We start from the raw sequence: 24,132 nt of genomic DNA on the forward strand, positions 1-24,132 counted from the left end.
ACTCTTTCACCTTCCTCACTGCTTCCGTTCACCTGCCCAATACCTACTTGCCTATGGGAGAACTGTCTCTGCTCAACCCCTCTCCATCCCCCTGTTTGGGTAAGATGCTACCTCTGTGGTATCCCATGGAGCCCCATACTTATCATTATTTAGAAAATAACCTGTACCACAAAGATGCTCTGCTTCCCTCCTTATTTCTTCCCCATCCCTATATGTGAAATAGAAGATATTGTATTTATTTTTTATTTTGCCAGTGAGTAAGACAATGTTAGCCCAATAACATTTTGCCAAATGAATTAATGATTAAATACTTAAGATTTTTGATGTTTAATGTTCATCAATCAATTTTTTTAACTTAAATATGTTGCCACATTTCATAAAAAACTCATAATTTTATATTTAAATTGCAGATACAGGCCAAAGTCTTCAGCCTAGTGTACTTCACCCTTTATGATCTGGCCCCTGCGTATATTTTCACCCTCATTTGCTAATCCGTGAAGGTCCAAACAGGAGAACATGCAATTTTCTCTTGTGTCTGGGCCCTTCCTTGAGATGGCCCTTTCACCTTCCTCACTGCCTCCGTTCACTTGCTTGCTTAAATCAATGGCTTGCTGCCTTGATCATAAACTAGCAATGATTATAAGTACTAACATTTATTTAGTACTTACCACATGTTCAAGAACCGTGTTACGCCATTTAAACACTGAAATAGAAAAACTAAGTAGCTTCTTATATTATCATCTTTTAGCAATGAGAAAACTAAGGTTCAGGTAAGTTAGCAAATTATTCAGCAAACTCCACCACTTACATTGAGTTTGTGCCATATAGGAATTTACTGAGAACTAAGGGCCCGATGCACTTAGAGTGCTCTGCAAATGCCTGGCTTAGAAGCCCTGGAAGGAAGTCTTTTCAGTTACTTTTGTTACCAATGTTGTTACTACACTTGGGGGTACTTGCTTTATTTCTAAACTTAATTTCTGGGAATTTAAAAATTACCATTTTAACACAATGGCACATATAATTGAGTAGAAGATATATTTTTAAAAAGTTGATTTTTTTAATTAGAAAAAAATTACAAATTTAAAAGGAAAATGAACTACTAACACTGAACTCATCTCCTCCTCCCCTCTACTCCAACCCACTCCAGTTTCACTGGCTTTTTGTTGCTTCTCTCGAATGCCAGTGCCCTTCAAATCTTAAAGACTTGGTGTTGACGCTTTCCTGTGATGGTCACAGGAGAATGACCTGAATGTTATTCCCTAGGTGTGGCTCACTCCCTTATCTCCTTTGATCTCCACCTTGAATATCACCCCCTAACTGAGGCTACTCTGACCGGCACCACACTCTCCCTGCCATGGCATCCTCTAGCCTCCTTACACTGTACTGATTAATTTTCTTAGCACTTGCCATTTCTAACACTATGTGGGTTTCCGTATTTATTTTGCTTATTGCTTATCCGCCATACTAGAATGTGAACTTCACAAAGGTAAGGACTTCTCTCTCTCTTTTTTTTCATTGAAGAATCCTGACTGCTTCAAATTGTACAGTGTAGATCTCAATAAAATGCTTACTGAGTGACTGAGCAAATGACTTTTAAGACTGGCCAAGCAATGTTATATAGCCTTGTTTGGCTACACAGGTGCTTTAGATACAAGTTCATGTATATTTTGTCAATTTATTGCCCTATCTAACATCTCTCAAACTAAGGCTTTGGTGGAGTAACTGAGCAGTTAATCTATTACTGAAAGCAGATGAATATGCTTGGATCTAGGCAGAGTAACACAACAAAGACAGCTAAAGTTAAAAGTCTGAACCAAGGTCTCACTTTCCTATAAATAACTGAGAGTGCATCAGGGGAATTTTAATGAATATATTTGATTTGTTTTATTTACAAAATGGACATTCTAAAAGTTGCAAATAATTATCAGTCCTTTTCTAGAAAAGTAAACAAATTTATTAGAGACCAAGCAGACTGAAAGTGATTGGGCTTCTTTGTGAAACACTGCCAATATGTGCAAAATTATGTCCAATACAACTGAAGAAGAATATATTTTAAGCGATTACAAATCCTGTCCCATAACATGGTGTGTGGTCTGATAACCAACATCATACAACTTTGCATTATCCCTCCTGACAATTTCATCTAATAAAACAGGACTCATGTGAAATGGTGTGTGCCCTGGTTTCCTGTGGTAATTAGCTGTGTCTAAATTGCTATAACATGGGCAATGATATTTGAAGTTGCTCTTACATTGCCTAAGAGTGCATAGCAAAATAATAATTATCATGTAATTTAGATTTTCAAAATGTAAACAGATCATGGACACAAAAATAAGGGGAATTTCAGGATGAGTGGCTGTGCACTCTAGCCTGGTGGCCAGCCTTATTTTAGATTCATTGTAAAACTGAGAGATAGACAGCATTCAGTTACCCTGCAGGTTTTGGTTACAGGCTTTACTGAAGGGTCAAATAGATACTGTGCCTTCTAGATTTAGGTGAAAAAGAAGAGTGGTGAGGCTTTGGCATATGTCTGTTCATGACATATTGGCACAGTATTTCTACAAATCATTCAAAGCTAAAGCTAAGGCAATTATGAGTAGTGCATCCATTTCTACTTATGAAAAACTTAACTTGGTGTTTCTGGATAATTAGATCAAAGTAAGCTCCCTTAGGGTATGATCCATGTTTTCTTTAAACTGTTCCTTTCCCCTTGCCAGGCATGGTACCATGATTAATAAACCTTATTGGCAGTCTGACTGAAGACTTTAAAGTGATATTCTTACAATAATGTTTGCCTGTAGAGACAGATTCAATAGCAAATTTAATAATGGCAAGCTGTCAATTGCTTTGCCTTTGTCATCCATGGCAATTAGGATAAACTCTGGTGCTCTTTCACACAGAACATTCAATTGAGATCAAGCCTTGGATGAAATCACTTTTCCAGAATGTTCCTCATTTATTGAATCAGAAGGAGCCTAGACTTCCCATTTCCTACCACCTTCATATGGTAAGTCCAGGCTCCTTATGATGGCTTATGGTAGCTTCTGTGACATGGCTCCAGTCCATCCCTTCAACTCTACTCTTTAGCTACAAACATGTTGATACTACGATTTGGTAGAAGTCCATTCTATTCATATTTATGGTACAGTGCACAATGTGTGCATTTTTCAGATTTTAATATTGTAGCTACTATATGGTTTGGAACTGTTTTCATGAAAATGAACTAATTTAGTTTAAGATAGTGATTCTCAACCAAGGATGATTTTGCTTGTTAGGGGACAGTTGGCAAGGACTGGGGACATCTTTTATCATCATGACTGGATGGGGAGGGTGTTAACTGGCCAGGATAAACATTCTACAATGCACAGAATGGCCTCCCCAAGAAAGAATTATCCCATTCAAAATATCAGCAATTCCAAGGGTGAGAAATCCTGGTTGACAAATGTAATTGAGTGAAAAGTTTACATAATATAATTTTTAAGTGTTCTACTTTGAAATGCTGTCAGTTTGATAGAACTCAGTTAATTAACTTTAAATTTACATCTTGCAAAGGTAAAACTAAATTAAAACCTATGTCCTTGTATACATTCACATGGCTGAGCCACAGACAACACAACCTGCCGAGTACTCCGCTGCTCACCCTCTCACCTGAACCATCTTTCCTGCTGTGTCAACAAGAGGCAAGATCCTTGTCAGAAACCTGAGAGTTCTTGGTAACTCCCTGTTCTTCACCTTGCATATCCAATCAATCACCAGTTCTTGTTTATAGTCCTGTTGCATCCGAAGTCATCTTCAAATCTTTTCCTTTCTCTCCAAATTGCCCCTCTTCCAGTTAAGACCTCCACCATGTCCCTCCAGAACTCCTAAGAGTGTCCTGGTTGATCTTCCACTTCCAGCTTTTCCTCCATGCCTTCACACACCCTATGCCAACGTGTTGGCAACTGCCAGAATAACCTATATAAATTCATGTCATTTTGGCAATTTCCTACCACCTTCAAATGTTAAGTCCAGGCTCCTTGTGATGGCTTATGGTGTCTTCCACGACATGACTCCAGCCCATCCCTTCGACTCTACTCTTCGGCTATAAACTTGTTTCTTATATGTTTCTGTAGATGTTGTCCCTCTGCCTAGAATGCCCTCCATCAACCTATTCATTCTAACATTCCATAGATAACTACTATTTATCCTTTAAAATGCTTCTTCTTATATACCATTTCCTCTACAAAGATAGAAGGTGTTTGCTTATTTTTAAATTCTGAATTATCGCTACACTGTCCACAGTACCAAATGGCAATAACCGGCTAGAATTGTAATGGAAGCATTTCTCCTCTAGATTGCCATATTCCCTCTTGATTATGTCTGCTCACTTATTTAATCTCCTCCCGGACCCTAAAATAGTCAAATTTAACCACTCCTACTTCCTGGAAAGTCTTTGTAAATTTGTAAGAGAGTTTTGAGATTTGTAAACCAAATCTAGTACAGTGTCATGTTCCCTTGACTTTCAGAGGTAGAAGCTCAGAGACTGCCCAGAATCCTCAACTTTTCTGATGTCACAATTAATTCAATTTTTGATATGTAAGGACTACCACATATGCAGTGATTAGTTCAGAATGAAAAAACTATGTTGAAATAGTAGTGCTGGGTGTTAAGATAGGTTCAGGCTGATGCTAGATCAAATCTTGTGCACTACATGTACAGATTTTGACTTTAGGATCTCAAGTCTCATGCTTTGGTTCTTATTCAAATTTATATTCTTAAAGCTTAAGATATGCTATGTATTTACATGGTTGTTGTTGATAATAGGCACCTCTATAAATAGAAAGCATGACTTCTCTTGAGAAGTGATTTGGTGTCACTGAAGGGCAAGGTCAATAATTTACATTTCAGAGTAAGGTTGGCTGTGACAAAATTAGTAACTAATGATTTTGTATCTATGAGAGTAGAGAAAGAAACCCAAGGAGGAAAGGCCTGTGATCAAATGTGATGCATCTGCAAATTTATTGAAACAGCCCATGCCTCCTGGCTGAACTTAGAAAGATGTGGTTCTAATACCACAATTGCCGAGACTCATTTCCCATATCTGAGACTCAGCAACCAACATTTGAGTTAAAGTTTGGTTATCTCACATGAACCTGTCAGTAATCACATGTGGCTTATGACATGTCATCTGATTGCCATCTGTATCAGTGTCTTCTTTTTTTGAGAATATAATTAAAAACAGAACAAGATAAAAATCCATTATGGAAAATTGTATAAACCCTTTAGACTTGCACTTGGCTTGCATTTCCCTAGGTATACTCATGTAGCTGTGGCATATTAACATTCCAACCTTGCTTTAGGCTAGTGCCAACAGTCTGCAGACCAGCATAAATAAGTTAGAAGAATGTTCCTCCCAAGTTAGGCTTAAATTGAATCATTGGCTTTTCACTAATGTTTAAAGCAATAACTGGTAATTGGGCTTGGTGAGTGCCACAAAACATAAATGATGCTTTTTTGGACCAGCACAGGATTTCAAGACAAACACTCTATTCATTTGAGAAAAACCACACATTTCTCAGCTAGAACAGAAGACGGATCATTGCTTGGTTTACATATTCTGCTTTTGTATATTAAGGCAAAATGTTGCAAAAGGAAACATGGAGAGATGCATCTGGAAGTTTGGTGAAAGGCTGTTTAATAATAATATACAGCAACAATGTTGTGTAATTGTGGAAGCCTAAGTCTTATCTTTTAATGCTGTATTTATCATTTCTCTTTTTTTATCCTAATTACTATTAGGAAAGATAGACAGGACAGGTGTTGTTACATCAGTCCTGCAGATATAAAGACACCAAAAATTCCAGTGACTTGTCCATAATCAACCCACCAATGACAAGGATCCAATTGCCTCTGAAATTAGAGTATTTAATGGAGGATTTTATTGTCTCTTGAAGATAAACAAAAAGCAGAGGGAATGACTTAAACTGAGCAGAGAGTCTAACTCTATAGGGAGATGAAATTATAAGAAAGAAAAGACTATTATCTGATTTAAAGGAAAAAATTTATAGTTATTGGGTATTTAAAAGGTATCCAGCATAATGGCAGACAATGTTACATACTTTCTCTTATTTAATCTTTGGATTAAACCTGTGAGAAAGATATTGCTATTTTTGCTTTACATATGACAAAATAGAGTCTCAAAGAGTAAATAAACATATTATGGTTAGAATAACCTTAACTCCTGAGAAACCGTAAGAACTTGAGATTGAATGAGTCCCTTTTGAAATGTTGAAAATATCAATTGACAATAAAGTAAAAGTTTGTAATTTTCATTAAATATGATGAAAGAAGAAAAGGAAAATTGCTCTGAAGTTGTTTTCATATGCAATATCCTAGTCAAGTGATTCAAAGGTATAGAAAGAAAATTTCAATATAAAAAAATAATAAGTTAACAGGAAAAAAGTAGAATACATTTCATTTCATAGTGAACAGCCTCAGGATGTATTAGAAACTCTTGGCATATCATCAGATTTCAGAACTGATTTCAGATTCCTAATGCACTTAGAGTAAAATGAAAACTTTTGGGTACCAACCTTAAAACTCCATTGGTTGGCTCCCAATCAGTTCATCTTATCCTACTGTTTATAATTTAGTCACTTTGTTCTTTCAGCCACTCCTACATGGCAAGTCATGGACTTCCTTATCTCAAGACCTTCACACAAGCTCTTTCTTATGGTAACACTCTTCTCCTTAATCTCAGTTTAAATGTCACCCTTCAAAGAGGCCATTTCTACCACTATTAAAAGTAGCTCCTGGCATGGTGGCTCAATGTCTGTAATCCCAGCAGTTTGCAAGGCCAAGACTGGTGGATTGCTTGAGCTCAGGAGTTTGAGACCAGTTTGGGCAACATAGTGAAAGCCTGTTTCTATCAAAAATACAACAACTAGCGGGCATGGTGGCATGTGCCTGTGGTCCCAGCCACTCGGGAGGTTGAGGTGGGAGGATCGCTTGAGTCTGGGAGGCAGAGGTTGCAGTGAGCCAAGATCACGCCACTGCACTCCAGCCTGGGCCACAGAATGAGACCCTGTCTCAATCAATCAATCAATCAATCAATCAATATTTTAAAAGTAGCTTCTCTTATTCCATTACATGGCTCTTTGTTTTCTTCTTTCCCCTCTGTAACACTTGTCACAGTGTTTAATTATGAGGCAGTGTTTTATTCTGAAGTATTAATTCATGTTCTTTGTGTATTTCCCCTCCCATTCTGCTTCCTTCAGCGCACACCTTAGGAGCAAAAAAGGACTAAAAAATATCTGAAGGTCTTTGCTATGCAGGAGAATGTTTTGGCTGCATGTTTTCACGTACTTTTTTTTTTTTTTCCTCATCAAAGACCAGGCAAGATAGGGGGTGGGGAAAGAAGGAAGAGGAGTCTGAATGGCTTTATTGACTGGATAGGCAGAAGTAGGAGAAAAGTCTGAAAGTATAAAGGGAAGAAAGAACTTGCATTGTCAGAACCAGGAGTAGAGTGAAAAATATTCAGTGTGTGCTGTTTTGAGACTAGAAAACCAACGTGCCCGTGGTCTGTGGACAACAGGTCCCATTCCATAGCCCTGTACACTTGTAAGCACTCTAGATTTATGATATTTACACACTGTAGAGGGCTGGATAATTTCCCAAAGATATTAATATCAAGTCCTATTCCCCAGAACCTGTAAATGTTACCTTTTATAGAAAAAGGGTCTTTTCAGTTACAATTAGGTTAAGGATCTTGAGATGAGGCGATTACCCTGCATTATCTCAGTGGACCCTAAGAACTCACAAGTATCCTTATAGAGGGAGCTGGGAGATTTGGCGCAAAGAAGAAGGTAATAACGTTACCATGGAGATAGAGATTGGAATGAGGTGGCCACAAATCAAAGAATGCTGCAGTCACCAGAAGCTGGAGGGAGTAAGGAACAGATTCCCCAATAGCACCTCTAGAAGGAGCACAGCCCTGTTGATGCCTTGGTTTGGAGCCAGTGAAACTGATTTGGGATTTTTGGCTCCCAGGGCTGTGAGATAATACATTTCTGTTGTTTAAAAACCACCGTGTGTGGTAATTTGTTATAGCGGCCATAGGAAACTAATACGCACATACTGGAGTTAAAAATCCTGTTACTGTTACCAGTGTGATCCTGAACAAAATGACTGGGAGCATTTCCCTTAGGCTGGGATAACTGGTGAATATGTTACATTTATATGTATGTATTTATCATCGTCATCATCATCATCATCATCATCATCATCATGTTCTTACTCTCTACCAGATTATAACCCTTTCTGTTTTGTTTACTACTCCATATCCAGGACTTAGCTCAGTAACTGGCACATAATAATTGCTCTACAAATAATTATTGAATGAAAGAAAAGCATTGCTAAAATAACAGCACAAACAGAAGGAAAACACAAACAACAAATGGCAAAAATAACTATGAGAAAGACTACACCAGTAACTAAACTGAATAGTCAAATACCCATTACCAGCAATCTAAATAGGGATTTAGGTCAGTCTGATCCCATGTGTGGGAATGCTTCCCTCACTTAGAGACTTGTTCTTTTGCACCGACTAACTGAGTGTGTTCTGGCACCCGATACACTATTAGCACAATCTCATGTATACTCAAAGCTCAAGTTGGTCTATGAAGGAATGAGAGACCTGTGCCCATTCTTGCAGGCTGAAATCACCAGGTGGGAATGTAGCTGTTCTAACCTGTGAATTATAGTTACCTGTGCCATTGGGATAGCACGGTATTTCCCTGTTCTGCTTTTTAAATTAAAAGATCTCTTACTGTGAGCCAACTCAGAATGAACGGGAGTAGAATACTGCCTGCTGAGTGTTGCAAAATATACCAGATCATGCTGCACTGTTTGTGCTCTTCTGAAAGTGACTGGGCTAAAACAACATAACTGTACTGCTCTTGGCTTCTTCACAAATGTGAATGCAGTGTCACAAGATGTCATGCCGAGAATAAACATTTTCAGCACTTAACTGAAATTTCAGCTTGCACTCATATTTAATTATAACCCAAATAGTCCCCTACTCAGCTTCTGAGAAAGGTAAAGCATCTGCTAATGACTTCTAGGAAGAGAGAGATTGTGAGAATAGCTTTACTTGAGTCCTCTTAGCTGGAATTAAGCTTGGGATCTGTGCGCCAGGCCTATAGGGGAACTGAAGACTGAGGTTCTGTCTTTCCCCTCTTCATGCAAGCATCTGCTTGCCTCTATGGGCCAAGTGGCTTTAGAGAGTGCTTGTGGACCAGGGCTGTTCAGTTAGCCGCGAATGCAAAGTGCCTGGTGCAAACTGGAATGATGCAGGTATGGAGCAATTCAAACACATTCAAACCTAACTCTTCACACATGTGCAGTGGTGAATTAGAGTACTGAGCCATTTGAATCACAGTAAATTCCTTTTCAAAACATTACTATCTTTAGAAGTGGTTTTTAACTTTTTAAAGGTCAAAGTCTCTTATGAGTAGTTAGGACAAACAACTGGTCTCTCTCCACCAAAAATTTACTTATGCAAACCCATAAAGGCCAAGAAACCTTGATCTTTTCTACATTGTACATGAAAGTACTAATGTATTAATGGCTAAGATATTTACCTTTACATTATGATTAATAAGGGCAGACTGCCTGAGTTGGAATCTCCAGTTCTGCCATTTAGTAGCTGTAGGAGCTTGGGCAAGTTGCCTGATCTCTCTCTTCCTCAGTTTCTTCATTTGTAAAATGGGACTGATAATAATGACAACTACCACTGAGGATCATTATGGGTAAATAATGAATTCATTATGTAAAGTGCTTACAGCAGTCGCTGGCATTTAACAAATATTTCTAGAGCTTTGACTATATACATGAACTGTTCTAAGAATGGGGATAAGGCAATGAATACAAATTACTGCCATCATCGGAACGTGCATTTTATGGTGGAACTTAAATCTTGCAGTGTAGTTCATAGCAATTAAAAAAAACTTTTCATTTATGTTTTCTCTTTGTTCCGACAACAGATAAATAAGATCTTAATACAGATTTTCCCTCTGGGATGCTGTAGCTTCACTGAGCTCGAATCTACAGTTCTAATTTTTATTTCATCTTCATCCCACACCTGACAGCCATTCTGCATAAGTAATTTGGGCTGTGAGTACTTACCTTCAACTTGGCATAGGTATTTATAAAATGGAAAAAAAGCCAGATGGCAGGAAAACAATTTATTCTGTCCTATCCCTAAACATTTATTCACTCATCTGTTATGCTTAAAAATCAATTAGCAATCTATATATACTGTAAAGACAATTTTATTTAGTTTTAACTGTAGAGCTAGGTAAATTCAGCCGCAATTTTCCCACCATTGGTGCTCTAAGATAGTGTTTGCATTTCAGAAGCAAATGAGGGCTTCTTTTCAGTATGACATATTTTTTTAAGTCCTCATGCTTATATTTTATCTTTCTGTCCTTTTCTTTCCTGTTCCTCACCTGCCTCTCTCCTATCAGTACCAGTAGAATATCATCTTTTGGACTTTCTTGCTTTATAAAAAAAATTAAATAATTATAGATTTAAGGGAAGTTGAAAAATAATGTACAGGGACATCACATGCATCCTTTGCCCAGCTTTCCCCAATATTCACATAATACAAAACCATATTAAACCAACAAATTGGAATTGGTACAACTCAGAGAGCTTACTCAGATTTCAATGGGATTTGTTTTTAACATAACCAGTTATTATGTTTGGTAAGCATCAGTTATGATTGCAGTAAAGGTTGAAATCCACATTCTCGTGTGTGCATCGCATGTGTGTGTGTGTGTATTTGGATCTGAGTTCCTGTGTACTTTTGTGTGTATCCACTGGGTTGTGTGTGTGACAGAGGGACAGAGAAAGAGAGGGACGAACACTCCTGGCCCTACTCTTTCATGAGACTGTGTTTCTGAGGAACAAATGAGAGAACCTAATGTAAATATCATTAAAAACTATAAAGTACTAAATAAAACATATATTGTGTTAGATTTCTCATCTTTCCATTCAGAAAAAATGTCTTATGAATAGAGTACACAGAGCATAGGTAGAGCCTACTCATCTACCTCAGAGTGTAAGGTAGCGCGTGTGTGTTCAGGGGAGGGTTATATGGTACTCTCAGCAAAATCCTATTGGAAGACATAGAATCACATAGTCACAGACTTAGAAGGGACTTTGGGGCCAATCGTTCCAACTCTCTACACAGTACTCATATTTTGAAATACTCTCATCAGGTGGTCTCCTAATCTCTGATTAAAACTTCAAATCATGGGCACATTCTGCCTTATGATTCAGTCTTTCTCCATTTAGAGAGCTCTAAGTGTTTAAAAGCTCTTTATTATAAAAAGATGACTTCCCCATGATTTTAAACACTGGTCTTGGTTCTGCCATCTGGTACCCCACACAATGGATGACAGCTGGAGACAGTCATCATTCCCCTAAATATTCTCTTCTCCACCCTAAAAAACTCAAGTCCTTCTTTAACATGTTCCTCATATACAAGGTTGCTCATCTCTGGATGAGCTTATTTTTCTTTGCAAGGATGGAATGAGGATCAGAGCACAATAGGGTGTGAGCTTAAGCCCAGGAGGTAGAGGTTGCAGTGAGCTGAGATCATACCACCACACTCCAGCCTAGGCTACAGAGTGAGACCATGAGAAGAAAAGAAAAGAAAGGAGAGGAGAGGAGAGGAGAGGAGAGGAGAGGAGAGGAGAGGAGAGGAGAGCAGAGGAGAGGAGAGGAGAGGAGAGCAGAGGAGAGGAGAGGAGAGGAGAAGGGAGGGAAGGGAAGGGAAGGATGGGAAAGGAAGGAAGGGAAAGGAAGGAAGAAAGGAAGGAAGAAAGGAAAGAAGAAAGGAAGGAAGAAAGGAAGAAAGGAAAGAAAGAGAAAGAAAGAAAGAAAGAAAAAGAAAGAAAGAAAGAAAGAAAGAAAGAAAGAAAGAAAGAAAGAAAGAAAGANTGGAACAATCGCTTTCTGTGTTCTATATAAGATATTTATATCATAGCCCCTATAATCACATTATTTTTTGCCCCCCTCCCTCAACTTGCCTTATATTCCTCTTGAAATCAACATTGAAATTCCCTAATATTTTTTCCCCAGGCTTTGATATTTAGCTATTCCTCCCTGTTTCTGCATATATGTAGCTAGTTTTTTGGGGCACAGGAGCAGGACTTCATGAAGATTCTTATTAAAATAGGCCTATTGTACCATTCTATTGAGACTTTTATATCCTGACTCTATCACTAAATATATTTACTGTTGCCACTGGCTCCAAGGGTTGTTGGCTGCAACCCTTATAAACAGTCCTTGAGTCCTCTCTCAAAATTGCAGAGAAAAGCCCAGAGTTCTAGAATTGGATTAACTATTATTTGTGTGACTATGAACAAGTCACTGGGTCATGAAGTCTCTTATTTATGCTCAAGGTCATGAAGTCTCCTGAGCATAAAAGGGTGAAAAGGAGATCATTAGAAAGGTATAAATTCTTACTGTAACATTTTGACCTCCTATTAATGTTAAATTTTAATTCAGCATTCAGCTGTAAGGTTTCACTGAGGACTGACATAAGAAGTAGCCATACACCAAAGGCCTCTGTGTTTTCTGTGGAATTGTATTAGGTGATTCAATGTCTCATTTGTAACATTCCCATGGGAAATTTCTCTTGGTGCCTAGCGATAGAAAAAATTTTCTCTCCCAGTGATTGCTGAGCTGACATGAGTTTCCATCTGTTTTGACTTCTAAGAAGCTCGGAGGAAAAAATCAATTGTTCAATTGCTGTATTTTGTCTTTATTTTTATTTATTGATTTTCCCACCTTTCCATCACACTTCATAACCTAACATTCCATGTTAATAGTTCTCTGTGTGTGTGTGTATATATATAAAATTATATACATATATATGTATATAATTATATATATATATTTAAGCAGACCCATGACATATCCTTTTTCTAAATGCAGGCAAAATATAAAATTAGACAAACAATCAAAGATAAGCAGGACATCACATCAGATGTCTTTTCAGATGTTTAAATGTCCATGGAATAATTTCTTTACTTTTTAAATAGGGCAGAAATTTTTTTCAGGGAACTTATACTAAAGTAGTTAAGGTTTGCTTTAGCCCTCCAAAGCACTTCCTTTCAACATTTCTCTGTTTAGAATGGCATGTTCTGAAAATCTTCCATATTTAATCTCCTGAAATGGCACCTTATTTAAAGGCAGAAATACAAATCATTCGATCATTTGCTAATCTTTTCTTTTTTTTTGGCCTTTCCATTACAGAGTATTTCTTTTTCATTAAATATTGTTACCTGCCTAGAATTATTTACACTGATAAAACTTCTGGGCTCAGTGTCTGTTAGAAGCCCAGAGTTCTAGAATTGGATTAACTATTATTTGTGTGACTATGAACAAGTCACTGGGTCATGAAGTCAATTTACAGAAAATTGCTTTTTGATGAACACCTGGTCAATATTAGGCATTGTTAAAGAGCATATAACTTACTTTTAAACAGTATAAAACAGTTAGTTTATAATATATAGTTTGACTATATGAATGTGTAATACTTTAACCTTCAAATTTAGGAGCTTAATAAACCAGTCTAGGGTAGTTAGCCAGCATTATCTTGGAAAAGTAATACTCTAGAGGTGGCCACTATACGAGCAGCTGTTGCACCTACTTCAGTGAAAAAATGATGCTTTACTTATTAGCAAGAATATGTCAGAAATATATTTTCTTTGATGAAATTAGTGGCCCATTAACTAAGCAAGGTAAATGTTATAAATGGAACTTAACTGGTAAAATGAGAGATTTAAATATATGTGGGATATTACAATCTTGGAGACATTCCTCACCTTTGCATGAAGAGGATATAAAAATCTTATGGAGGCCCATGGCCTATACCATAGGATTAATGACCAAAGTTTGATCACTAAACTACCCTATTTTCAGCTGTCAGTCTAATAGGATTTCTGATTGTCTGATGTTGAATATAAGGGTGACAAAGTTGTCTCATTTCTAAGGTTACGATTAGAACACCTAAATGGACAGAGACCTGGGGATTTATCAAATTTATGGAAGGGGTTGTGAGTCGAACACTGCCTTGTTGCTAATAAATGTTTGCTAACATATACCTATATATGTAGCAGAATTTGCCGTAAGACTTACTTTTAACCTAACTAGCCAAAGCAGTATCACTGGGAGGTTGTTAATCCTCACCAACCTCAACCTTCACCAGTAGCCACATTTACCTGTCAAAGGTTTGTATGAGCAAATTAACACAGGATAGCTCTTAACAGACATTTTGCCTCATTTTATTCTTCATCAGAGCCCTTTCAAATTAGTTACTATTCCCTTTTTTCATATAAGGGAATTCAAGTTTAGGGGATACTAATCCATAATAATATGACTATTGAGTTGTAGAACCTTATGTGTTTGATTCCAGATAAGGTAACTGCCACCTCCCAGGTATATAAAAACATCATTGCAAGGAATGGGTAATTATGACATGCCTAAAAAGTGTTCCCTGCAAATGTTTATGTTAAACAAAGTCTGTTTAGCTCCCTTATAGTTCAAAGTCAACCATGTATTAAATTTATTATATATATATTTATTGTTACTTTACGCAATTATAATTACTGTTAATATATTTTGAGTTTTTAAATGTTTTATACTGTTTTTAAATCTATACCTTATTTGATTTATATAATCTATTCAGAGAAATTGCAAGTTCATACTCTGGGGCATAAGCCTCTGTGTGACACAATTGTGTGACCTAGTTCTAGAGTCCTCTACCAGAAAGTTAGACTCTGAAATTATCACTTGAAACATGCTTTGAAAAAGTCAAAGTTATCTAAAGGTCAATAAAAAGCTTATCTCAAAACATTATTACACAGAAAAAACTAAATAGTTATTGGAATGCTGAAGTGATATAAAATATTCATGGGTTGAGATTTTTTATATACATTAGAGGACAGCAGAGTTGAAGGAATAGTTTTGGGTTCCATGAAACTACTAGTCAGTCTAAAAATAGAAAACAAATGAATAAAATTCAATATATGAATACAGAAGAATTTAATTACACAGTTACCAATAAAATATCATGTTCCAATTGCATTTGATTTTGGATATTGTGTTCCAAGCATAAATCAATCTGGTCACAAATAACTGAAATCTAGTTTATATATTAAAATCTTTAAGTTCTTAGAAAAAAGATCTTAGGTTAATAAAAGGTAACATTGATAAGTTTCTGTTTATATTTCTGAAATGTATGCTTTTAGGTAATTTATGTTTAATATAAGTGGAAGTTATAGGGAGAAAATTGTTCGTTTCATAGGAAGCGATTTCTTTAGCAACCCCTTATTATAAGTGGAAGTGGTGGCAGCCAGAGAATATAAGTTATGAGAAAATGTATAATCATACTTTTACTTTAAAATGTTAGATATTTTAGTTTACTCTAATTTCATTTAAAAACAAAAGCATATATTATGAATAGGTAATTTAATCAAACTCTTTTTTGGAGAAAGGCTAATATGTTTTTATTATACTATAGCTGTAGATCTGGCTTTAATAATTTTGGGGCCAGGCATGGTTGCTCACGCCAGTAATCCCAGTACTTTGGGAGGCCGAGGCGGGCGGATCACGAGATCAGGAGATTGAGACCATCCTGGCTAACATGGTGAAACTCCATCTCTACTAAAAATACAAGTATTAGCTGGGCATGGTGGTGGGCACCTGTAGTCCCACCTACTTGGGAGGCTGAGGCAGAAGAATGGTGTGAACCCGGGAGGCGGAGCTTGCAGTGAGCTGACATGGTGCCACTGCTCTCCAGCCTGGGTGACAGAGCAAGACTCCGTCTCAAAAAAAAAAAAAAAAAAAAAAAGAATTTTGAGTGCGTTAGCCTTTTTCATATGTGTTATTATTATATAAACATTAAAATTAACCTTCCTCTGTAATTAAAATGAAAAACCCACACACATTACAAAGTAAGGAGTTATGTCTTTATTCTTAAAATGTATGTATATGCTTATAGTAACTTAGGATAAAAAGTATCTCGAAATTACTCTGTTCTTGTAAATGTTACTTGGAGTATTATGGGAAGAAAGTCTGCTAGTTGGATTAATTTCTTGGAATGTTTTTTCAACTCGTTGATATTTATCATAACTGAACATAATGAAATGAGACATAAAAATTATATTACAGCTTTTATAGGTTTAATATCCATCAATGTTTAGAAAGCTGGTTAGACATAAAATTAATATTTGTTCTAGGATTTCAACATTGACTTCAGTAATAGCAGAGGAAAAAAAAAAAAGAATGTGCTTAAGGAGAAAATCTCTGGTTATTTTATAAACATACCACGCCGTTCACTGATAGCAGCTGGTCTCCTCTTTTGAGGCCTCCGTGTCTTTCAGCGACCCCTCCAGGAATGATGCGAGAGATATAAATGGGGGAATTTTGCTCTTTTCCTCCCATGACGTTAAAACCAAGGCCTTCATCAGTCTTTGGCAGTTCAACTACTCGAGGGTGGGAGTGGCCTTCGCTAGCTGCAAAAGCTGCAACTGTTGCCTGAAAAAAAAAAAAAAGACAGTCTTTTGGTAATAAAATGAGGGAAATAAGGCTAATCATATGCTTTGCAGTGGGTAGCTCAGGCAACTTCTCATATTTTTGTAGTATTCTCCTGTGAAAGAAAGAACACAAAAAGCAGAGGCCTTTCTTCATTTAGATGCCATCTAGGATTTCTTTCTTTGGTAAAGTCCCACTCATCTATTTCCAGCTTCCTAAGGCTTATCTGGTATGACAAAATTTTCCTGTCTTCATAAAAATCTTTTCCAATTACCTTGGTTAGATGCAATTCTTCCTATTCCTGGAGTCCAAATAACTTTGTTATATGTATTATCTATATTATAATTGTTTTATACATATGTTGACTATGAGCACCTTAAGAGCAGAGATGGTGTCTTGCACTCTTTTGTATGACACACAGTCTAATCTGGTGCTTGTACATAAAAGTTCATAAGTTTTTTTTTAATAAATTGAAGAGCACTTATATGTATACATACTTTTGAATACATATGTAATCTTGCTATTGCCAACCCAAAAGCTTAGCAAATTTAACTTTTTTAAAAAATTAAGGATGCCTTAAAGAGAATGAAAACTAAAATAAAATAATAGATTCAAACAGATTATTGTTAGTTTATACCAATATTCCTTACTATTATTCCATACTGAGAAATCTTATCAGGAACAGGATTTTGCTTCCTATATTATACATTAATATTTCAATTATTATAACAAAATAGGCAATATGAATAGTCAATGGTTTTAGGCCTAGATATACAAAACACCATTTAATATGGACATAATATGTTTTAAAATTCATGTACTGATTTCATTAAATGAGTTCAGGAAAACAACTTACCATTAGTTCCCTCTAACCCCATAGAAATAAAATAACAGCATTTAGGTAGTTTCTATCAAGAAATGATTCCCTGCCTGCTTATTTTTCACTTTTATTAATTCACCTTGACCACAGTTGATTAGATGCCTACTATAAAGTGACTTACTCAAGACTGTGAAAATATTTATTCCCAACAACTGTACATTCGTTTCCACACACAGCATTATCACATCAATTTAGCATTACGCTACTGTCTGCATTTAGTGAAACGTAGTGAATGACATGAAAACAATGGCTTCTTTTTAGCTACATGCATTTGCTCATGCAAACCTCATTGTCATGCATAGATTTTAATGGCTGACATGGATGCAATGCAGACAGCCCAGAAACAACCAGAAAATATTGTGCTATTGCAACATTATGCTGCTATCCTGCTGTTCTACATGAATAAGAAATGAGAATGGTAAAACACTACACAATTCACTTTCCCCTTAATTAAACCACGTAGGGATCATTTTTCTGTGTGTGTTCCACTTCAGTACAAGCAAAGCATGACATAATGATAATAACACCCTTTTTTTCCCCGAGTTTAAACAAAACAAAACAAACAAAACAAAAAAACCTTACAAATCTACAGTGTTCAGTTACAGAGTAAAAACTAAAAACTCAAGAGAGAAACTAAACAAGCGTTGATGTAACACAAAGGAATTAAATGGAAAATTCTAATCATTTTCAATGGTTATTTCTTATACATTATTAGAAAAATAAAGTATTTTTAAAAGCAAGTCATGTTTCTATTATAACATTTGTGTGTTTGTAAAAGAAGAGCTGCATCAGTGATTTTAGTTTAAAATTGGTATTTCCTAATGGCCTATTTTCCTGATAATTTCACCATCCTCTTGATATAACATTTCCATTAGTAGGGTCTCTACAATCTCTGGATTTGAGTTTTTAAAGGGCAGATGTGGTCACTACCATAAAAGGTGACAGGCCTCTTCTATAGGTCAATGCCACACCCTTTCAGCAAGTTACCCACTGCTCAGCTGAATACGTAGAAGTATCCTAGATCAGTGGGTGTCAGGTGAATTCTTTTCCTAATTGAAATCAAATCTTTAGACCGGTGCAAATAAATCTTCATGCACTGAATACAATACAGGTTCTTTCGGATCAGAAGAATGTGTCAGAAAATCATATAGTATTTCCCACAATGAACCAGTAGATTTGCTTGTGCCAAATGGACATTAAGTGAGTTTAATGAAATCATTCTCCTTTCTTAAGCTAGAGAAGCAGCAGAAACGTTCAATTTTCCATTAGGATTTTTACCTGAGAAGTAGTACTGGTTCTAGACTCTGGGCTGCCACTGATGTCTAAATTCTCTTACAGTGTACACACGAGAATACCTGAAACACACACGCGCACAATCAATTACTAGATAACTGGAGTCAAGTATATTTTTAAAGTTACTCAAGCCTTACCTTTGCTGTTGCCCTCGCACGGAATTCAGGACAGCCATTAACAGTTATCGTTTCATGCATATATTGATACACCTAAAATGTTCACATAAAAAGAAGAATGTGTAAGAACATTAAGAATAATAATTCTTTTATTGCAGAAAGAAAATTACATTTTCATTGTAGGAAAAAACTTCTCTATCACAAAATAAAATAGGTCTGATGATTAGGAATGTACCTAATAGCACTCCTTAAACAGAAGATATTATTACTCATTGTGATTTTAGATACAGTTACAGAAATCATTAAAATGTAGTAGAAAAAAATTGTTTCTTGTAAACTGCCAGGGATGGGATTATAAAATCTTTGTATCCATGGTAAAAATAAATTGCTTAATCGTAAACAAAGTACAGAAAAAAACCTTAAAGGATACCTTGAGGAAAATGTTTGGAAAAAAGTAACAAGGTTAAATGTGTTGGACTATATGTTCATTTTGGATTTAAATAGTAAACATAAAAATTTCTTCCATAATGCATAGCAATAAAAGTCCATTTGGTACTAGGCTAGAGTATTTTTGGGGAGTGATCCATTAGCTATTTCAGTAAAAAAGAAAAGGGAAAAACTGCAATTGAAAGTTTAAAGGTTCTTTTTTCTTCCTTTCTATTAATCTTATTTTACATGCTTAAGTCAAAAATGAAATAAGTGAATTCAACATTTGATTAATTCACCCATTCAACAACTATTTATTGAGGGTCTGGGACTAATCTCTTCCCTACATTTTTGACTGGCTCATAATTTCTCAGATACATTTGGTTGAAGCGCCACTAAGGCTGACTCATCTTTCCCAGGTGACATGATTAGAAGGAAATTGACAAAGTAGTCTGTACTAAAAAGGGAACAGCGCAATTCAGAATCTAACTTTTAGCTCTGAATCTCCACCTAACAATTATGAGGCGTTCAATTTCTATGGGAAATCTGAATGGGGACAGGAACAAGTTTCCAGAAGATCATTTGTGGAATCTGAGATATGTTACTGTAAATTCTCCAGGTTACCTGAACAGCTGCTAAACATACTTGCAGGTTATTTCCTTGGAAATGCATTATTTTATTTCATAGAGACAGCCTTTCCAAAAATAAATTCCACTTATTTGCTCTAATAGCCCATTTCAGAGGAGGATTTTCCCTGCCCTGCTTCTCTTGTAACAAACTCTCTCAAATCTGACCCTTCATTCCACCCTAGCTCATTACCTCTCGCTGAAAGCATTGCATTAGTGTCTTAATTGGGTCTCCCTGCCATCAAACAATACACACTTTGGTGATCATCAAGTACCTACCTGACCATGTCCCTACTGTGCTCTTGGCTGTCTGCTGCCCTTACTGCAAAGGTGATTAGGGCAAATACCTACAGGAGTCAAGCCACAGATAATAATGCAGAACTCAGTCTTCTCTCTAGTTCTATTTTCCTGTTTTCTTTTCTCCACCCCCACCATTCCTCAGACATACCGAACTCTCTAAGTTACCCAGGTCTCTGCAAATGCCGTTTACTCTGCTAGGAATGCCCTTCCACCTGGCAGACTCTTATTCATCCAAATTTAATATGATGATAAAAGGTCAAATTCAAATATTGTCTCCTCTATTAAATGTTTTCTGCCTCCCTCAAGCAGAGTGAGTCTCTCCTTCCATCGTTCCTGGCCATCTGAATTTGTTTGAGGTTATTTTGGTTAACATTGCCAGGGAAAGTGACTTTGCCTGCACCCAAGGATGTTTATGAAGACAATCGTTCAGCAAATAATTGGACTACTGTCATCAATTGATTAAAACAAAAGGTAATTTTGTAAGTGCTGGAGATAAAGTAAATACCTGTAACCTAATAAATATCACAAATTAAGAATAATTAGCCTTAAGATCCCAAATTGATTTTGAATTAAAAAGTGGGATATTCAAGGATCAATACTGTATAGTAGATAATTTCACAGACTCTGGAGATGGCTTGGAAGCAAACCCTAGCTGTGCAATTAAATTGTATGATGTTTGTCAGTTAATCAGTTACTTACTTTCTCTGATCCTCAATTTACTCATTTTAAAAATGTGCCTTAAAATATTAAGTAACTTCTAGGTCTGTTATGAGGAATAAATAAGAACAGTTTGCCATGTGTAGTGTGTTTCCAAAAATTAGCTATCATTGTTATGCTGTTGTTGGCATTTCATGTTTCTCATCTTATTTGACCATGGATCTTTTGGGGAAAATCTCCTAGGACGAGCAGTTCGTGAACACTCTTTACATATAATTGATCAAGGGCTGTAGTTCTCAACTGAGGACAATGTTGCCCTCCAGGAGACATTTGGCAGCATCTGGAGGCATTTTTGGTTATCATAAATGGGTAGGGGTGGGATGCTACTGCATCTAGCATGTGGTGTCCAGGGATGCTGCTAAATTACTACAGTGCACAGTGAAGCCTCACACAACAAAGAATTATCTGCCAAAATATCAATAGTGCTGAGATTGATAAATTCTGATCTAAGGAATTAAGCTATACCTTTTCTTCTTATATGTAATGATTAGTAAGCTGTAAAAACACACTTGGATAGCACCGAGTAAAGGCAATTGTAAAACATTCAATAAATATTTATCGGAGTAAATTACTATAATTCTAGTACGTATTTCATGAGAAATCACCATGGACCAAATGTAATACTAAGCATTTTATATCTATGAGCTCAGTTAATTCTCTTAACTTATGATTTGGGCCCTCTACACACAAAGACACTGAATCACAGAGGGAGGAACATACCGAAGACCACACAGCTAATTTGTTGCAGATTTGGTACAGCACCTCATCTCTATCTCCCTTCAAAATCCTTCCTCTTTCAACCATGTCAGACTTTCTTATATTAAAACAGCATCAGATCGCTACTATTTTGGCAGCATCAGTGTGAACAAAAACTTACAGGTGTTACAAGCATTTCTTTGTATTTTGAATAAAGGAATCTAGGTTTTATATAGTGGATACAATTAAACAAGTGATGGCTGCAAATATACGATGCAACAATTCTGAAACCAATAAATTCATTAGTCCAGAGTGAAATATCATTTTAATCTTCCTTTATGATGATAATATATGAAGATTTAATGGAATGAATTCGATATAATTGCCAGTCTTTTTTTTTTTTTTTTTTTTTTTTCCTACAAAACACAATAGATTCTGATTAGCTGGTTTTCAAAAGTGAGCTGAAGAGGACATGATCTGGTTGTACAGTCAGATCAAATCCTGGAGATCTTAATTCTATTTCCATTAGCTGTGTCACCTTATGAACTTCCTTAGCCTCTCATTTCCTAAGGCACAAAATATATCCACGCCTGTCTTACTTTTCAAAGACAATTTTTAAAGTACTTGTAAAATTTTGAAGAAAGTTGTCATGGAAAGCCGGAGTATTTTACCAGATACCCTGAGAGAGTTCTTAAAGGGAAAAGAGAAAATAGTTATATGTCCTTTAATGAGGGGCTTATTAGTGGGACTTATAGACTCCTGAATCCTTTGGGTCCCAGAATGTATGATAAATTTCAGCTACAGCATTTGTAAGCACATTTCATTGGTAAAATGGGTTTAGTTCCTAGTGTAAGCCAAATAACTGATAGAAACTCATAAGGGTTTTACTTTATATTTTAGCATTAGTAATTTCCTAACCTTGAATAAATCACATAGATTCAATAGCATTTTGCATGTTTAGAACTTATTCCAAGCTACTGAAAATTGAACAAGATATATTAACTTAAAAAAAGCAATAAAATTATAGTGAGTTGGTCCAGAAAGTTCATTTATTCATTTGTTCAGCTAACATTCATTTAGGAGCAATTCTAGTCAATGTGTTAGGCACCTGGGCTAAATTATGAAAGTGAAAAATAATGGTTGTTTTTAATTAATGTTTGAAACAATATTAATTTTCACTATAGAAGGGCTGTTTTCAGTATTTTAAGTGAAAAATTTCCATTTTATTTTTCTTTGTATTTAAATGAAAACAGAATACTTTTTCTGGATGGAAACTTTATCCCTGAGAGAATAACAAGTATAAATGAAGTCCAAGCTTCACTTTAATTTATTTACCAAGTTTGCATACACAGGTCATGCAAACATTACCACAATATAAACTTTACATTGTATCGTTCTTCTTGATCTTGAAAACCCTAATTGGTACAGAAAGGTAGGTTAGGGATGACAGCCTTTATTGTGAGTTTCTCATTCTGGATCTCTTTTCTACGTGACTTTAAGTAACCTACTATCTGTGTACCTTAGTTGTCTATTATGTAAAAGACTATATTCAAAGAGGCAATCAAAGAAGATAAAGTATGTGACTTCATAAACCACAACCCATTATTCTTATTATGCTTTCATTCTAATAGCTGCTATTATTTCTATTATTACTATTATATACATACACAAGATGCAATTGGAAAAGTGCCATTAGAATTTAGTTGCTTAGCCAGCAGCAAGTTTTTAAAAACCTTGAATTTCAAGCTAGATTTTGATTGTTCTTTCTTCTACTTTTATAGTAGAGGTTTATTGCCTTTTGTATTTTGATGTTATTTAAAACTTTCTGCTGAGGCAGACACTGGATGGACTCATCTCACACAATCCCCAGTTTCAATCCCCTTCTCCCAGTATTGTCTGATCATATGACACACTTCTGTCCAATGACAATTCAATTGGAAGCAGGTGAGAAGCTGCTAGGAAAGTGTTGCTCTCATGGTGAAAGTGCTGTCTTTTCTCTGTCTTCTACTTCTTGTCTTGTGTGTGGATATTATCAGCTGTAGTGGTAACCTTCAACTTCAGAGAGAAGGACCAAGGAAGTGTAGGGATGTCAGTTCTTTTTTTTTTTTTTTTTTTTTTTAATTTATTTATTATTATTATACTGTAAGTTGTAGGGTACATGTGCATAACGTGCAGGTTTGTTACATATGTATACTTGTGCCTTGTTGGTGTGCTGCACCCATCAACTCGTCATTTACATCAGGTATAACTCCCAATGCAATCCCTCCCCCCTCCCCCCTCCCCATGATAGGCCCTGGTGTGTGATGTTCCCCTTCCTGAGTCCAAGTGATCTCATTGTTCAGTTCCCACCTATGAGTGAGAACATGCGGTGTTTGGTTTTCTGTTCTTGTGATAGTTTGCTAAGAATGATGGATTCCAGCTGCATCCATGTCCCTACAAAGGACACAAACTCATCCTTTTTTATGGCTGCATAGTATTCCATGGTGTATAT

General features: G+C 36.1%; 1 protein-coding gene across 2 annotated transcripts in view; it reads right to left on the minus strand.

Moving 5' to 3' along the window:
• Positions 1-24,132, minus strand: part of LIN7A (lin-7 homolog A, crumbs cell polarity complex component) — a 157,704-nt gene that overhangs the window by 37,193 nt on the left and 96,379 nt on the right. For both annotated transcript variants that reach the window (XM_025402131.1, XM_025402132.1), the window contains 2 exons: positions 18,898-18,969; positions 16,381-16,590 (listed from right to left, as the gene is read on the minus strand). In XM_025402131.1, coding sequence (XP_025257916.1) covers positions 16,381-16,590; positions 18,898-18,969 — 282 coding nt within the window. The remainder of the gene's footprint in view (positions 1-16,380; positions 16,591-18,897; positions 18,970-24,132) is intronic.

The sequence above is a fragment of the Theropithecus gelada genome, chromosome 11 (assembly GCF_003255815.1).
Source record: "Theropithecus gelada isolate Dixy chromosome 11, Tgel_1.0, whole genome shotgun sequence".
Classification (NCBI taxonomy): domain Eukaryota; kingdom Metazoa; phylum Chordata; class Mammalia; order Primates; family Cercopithecidae; genus Theropithecus; species Theropithecus gelada.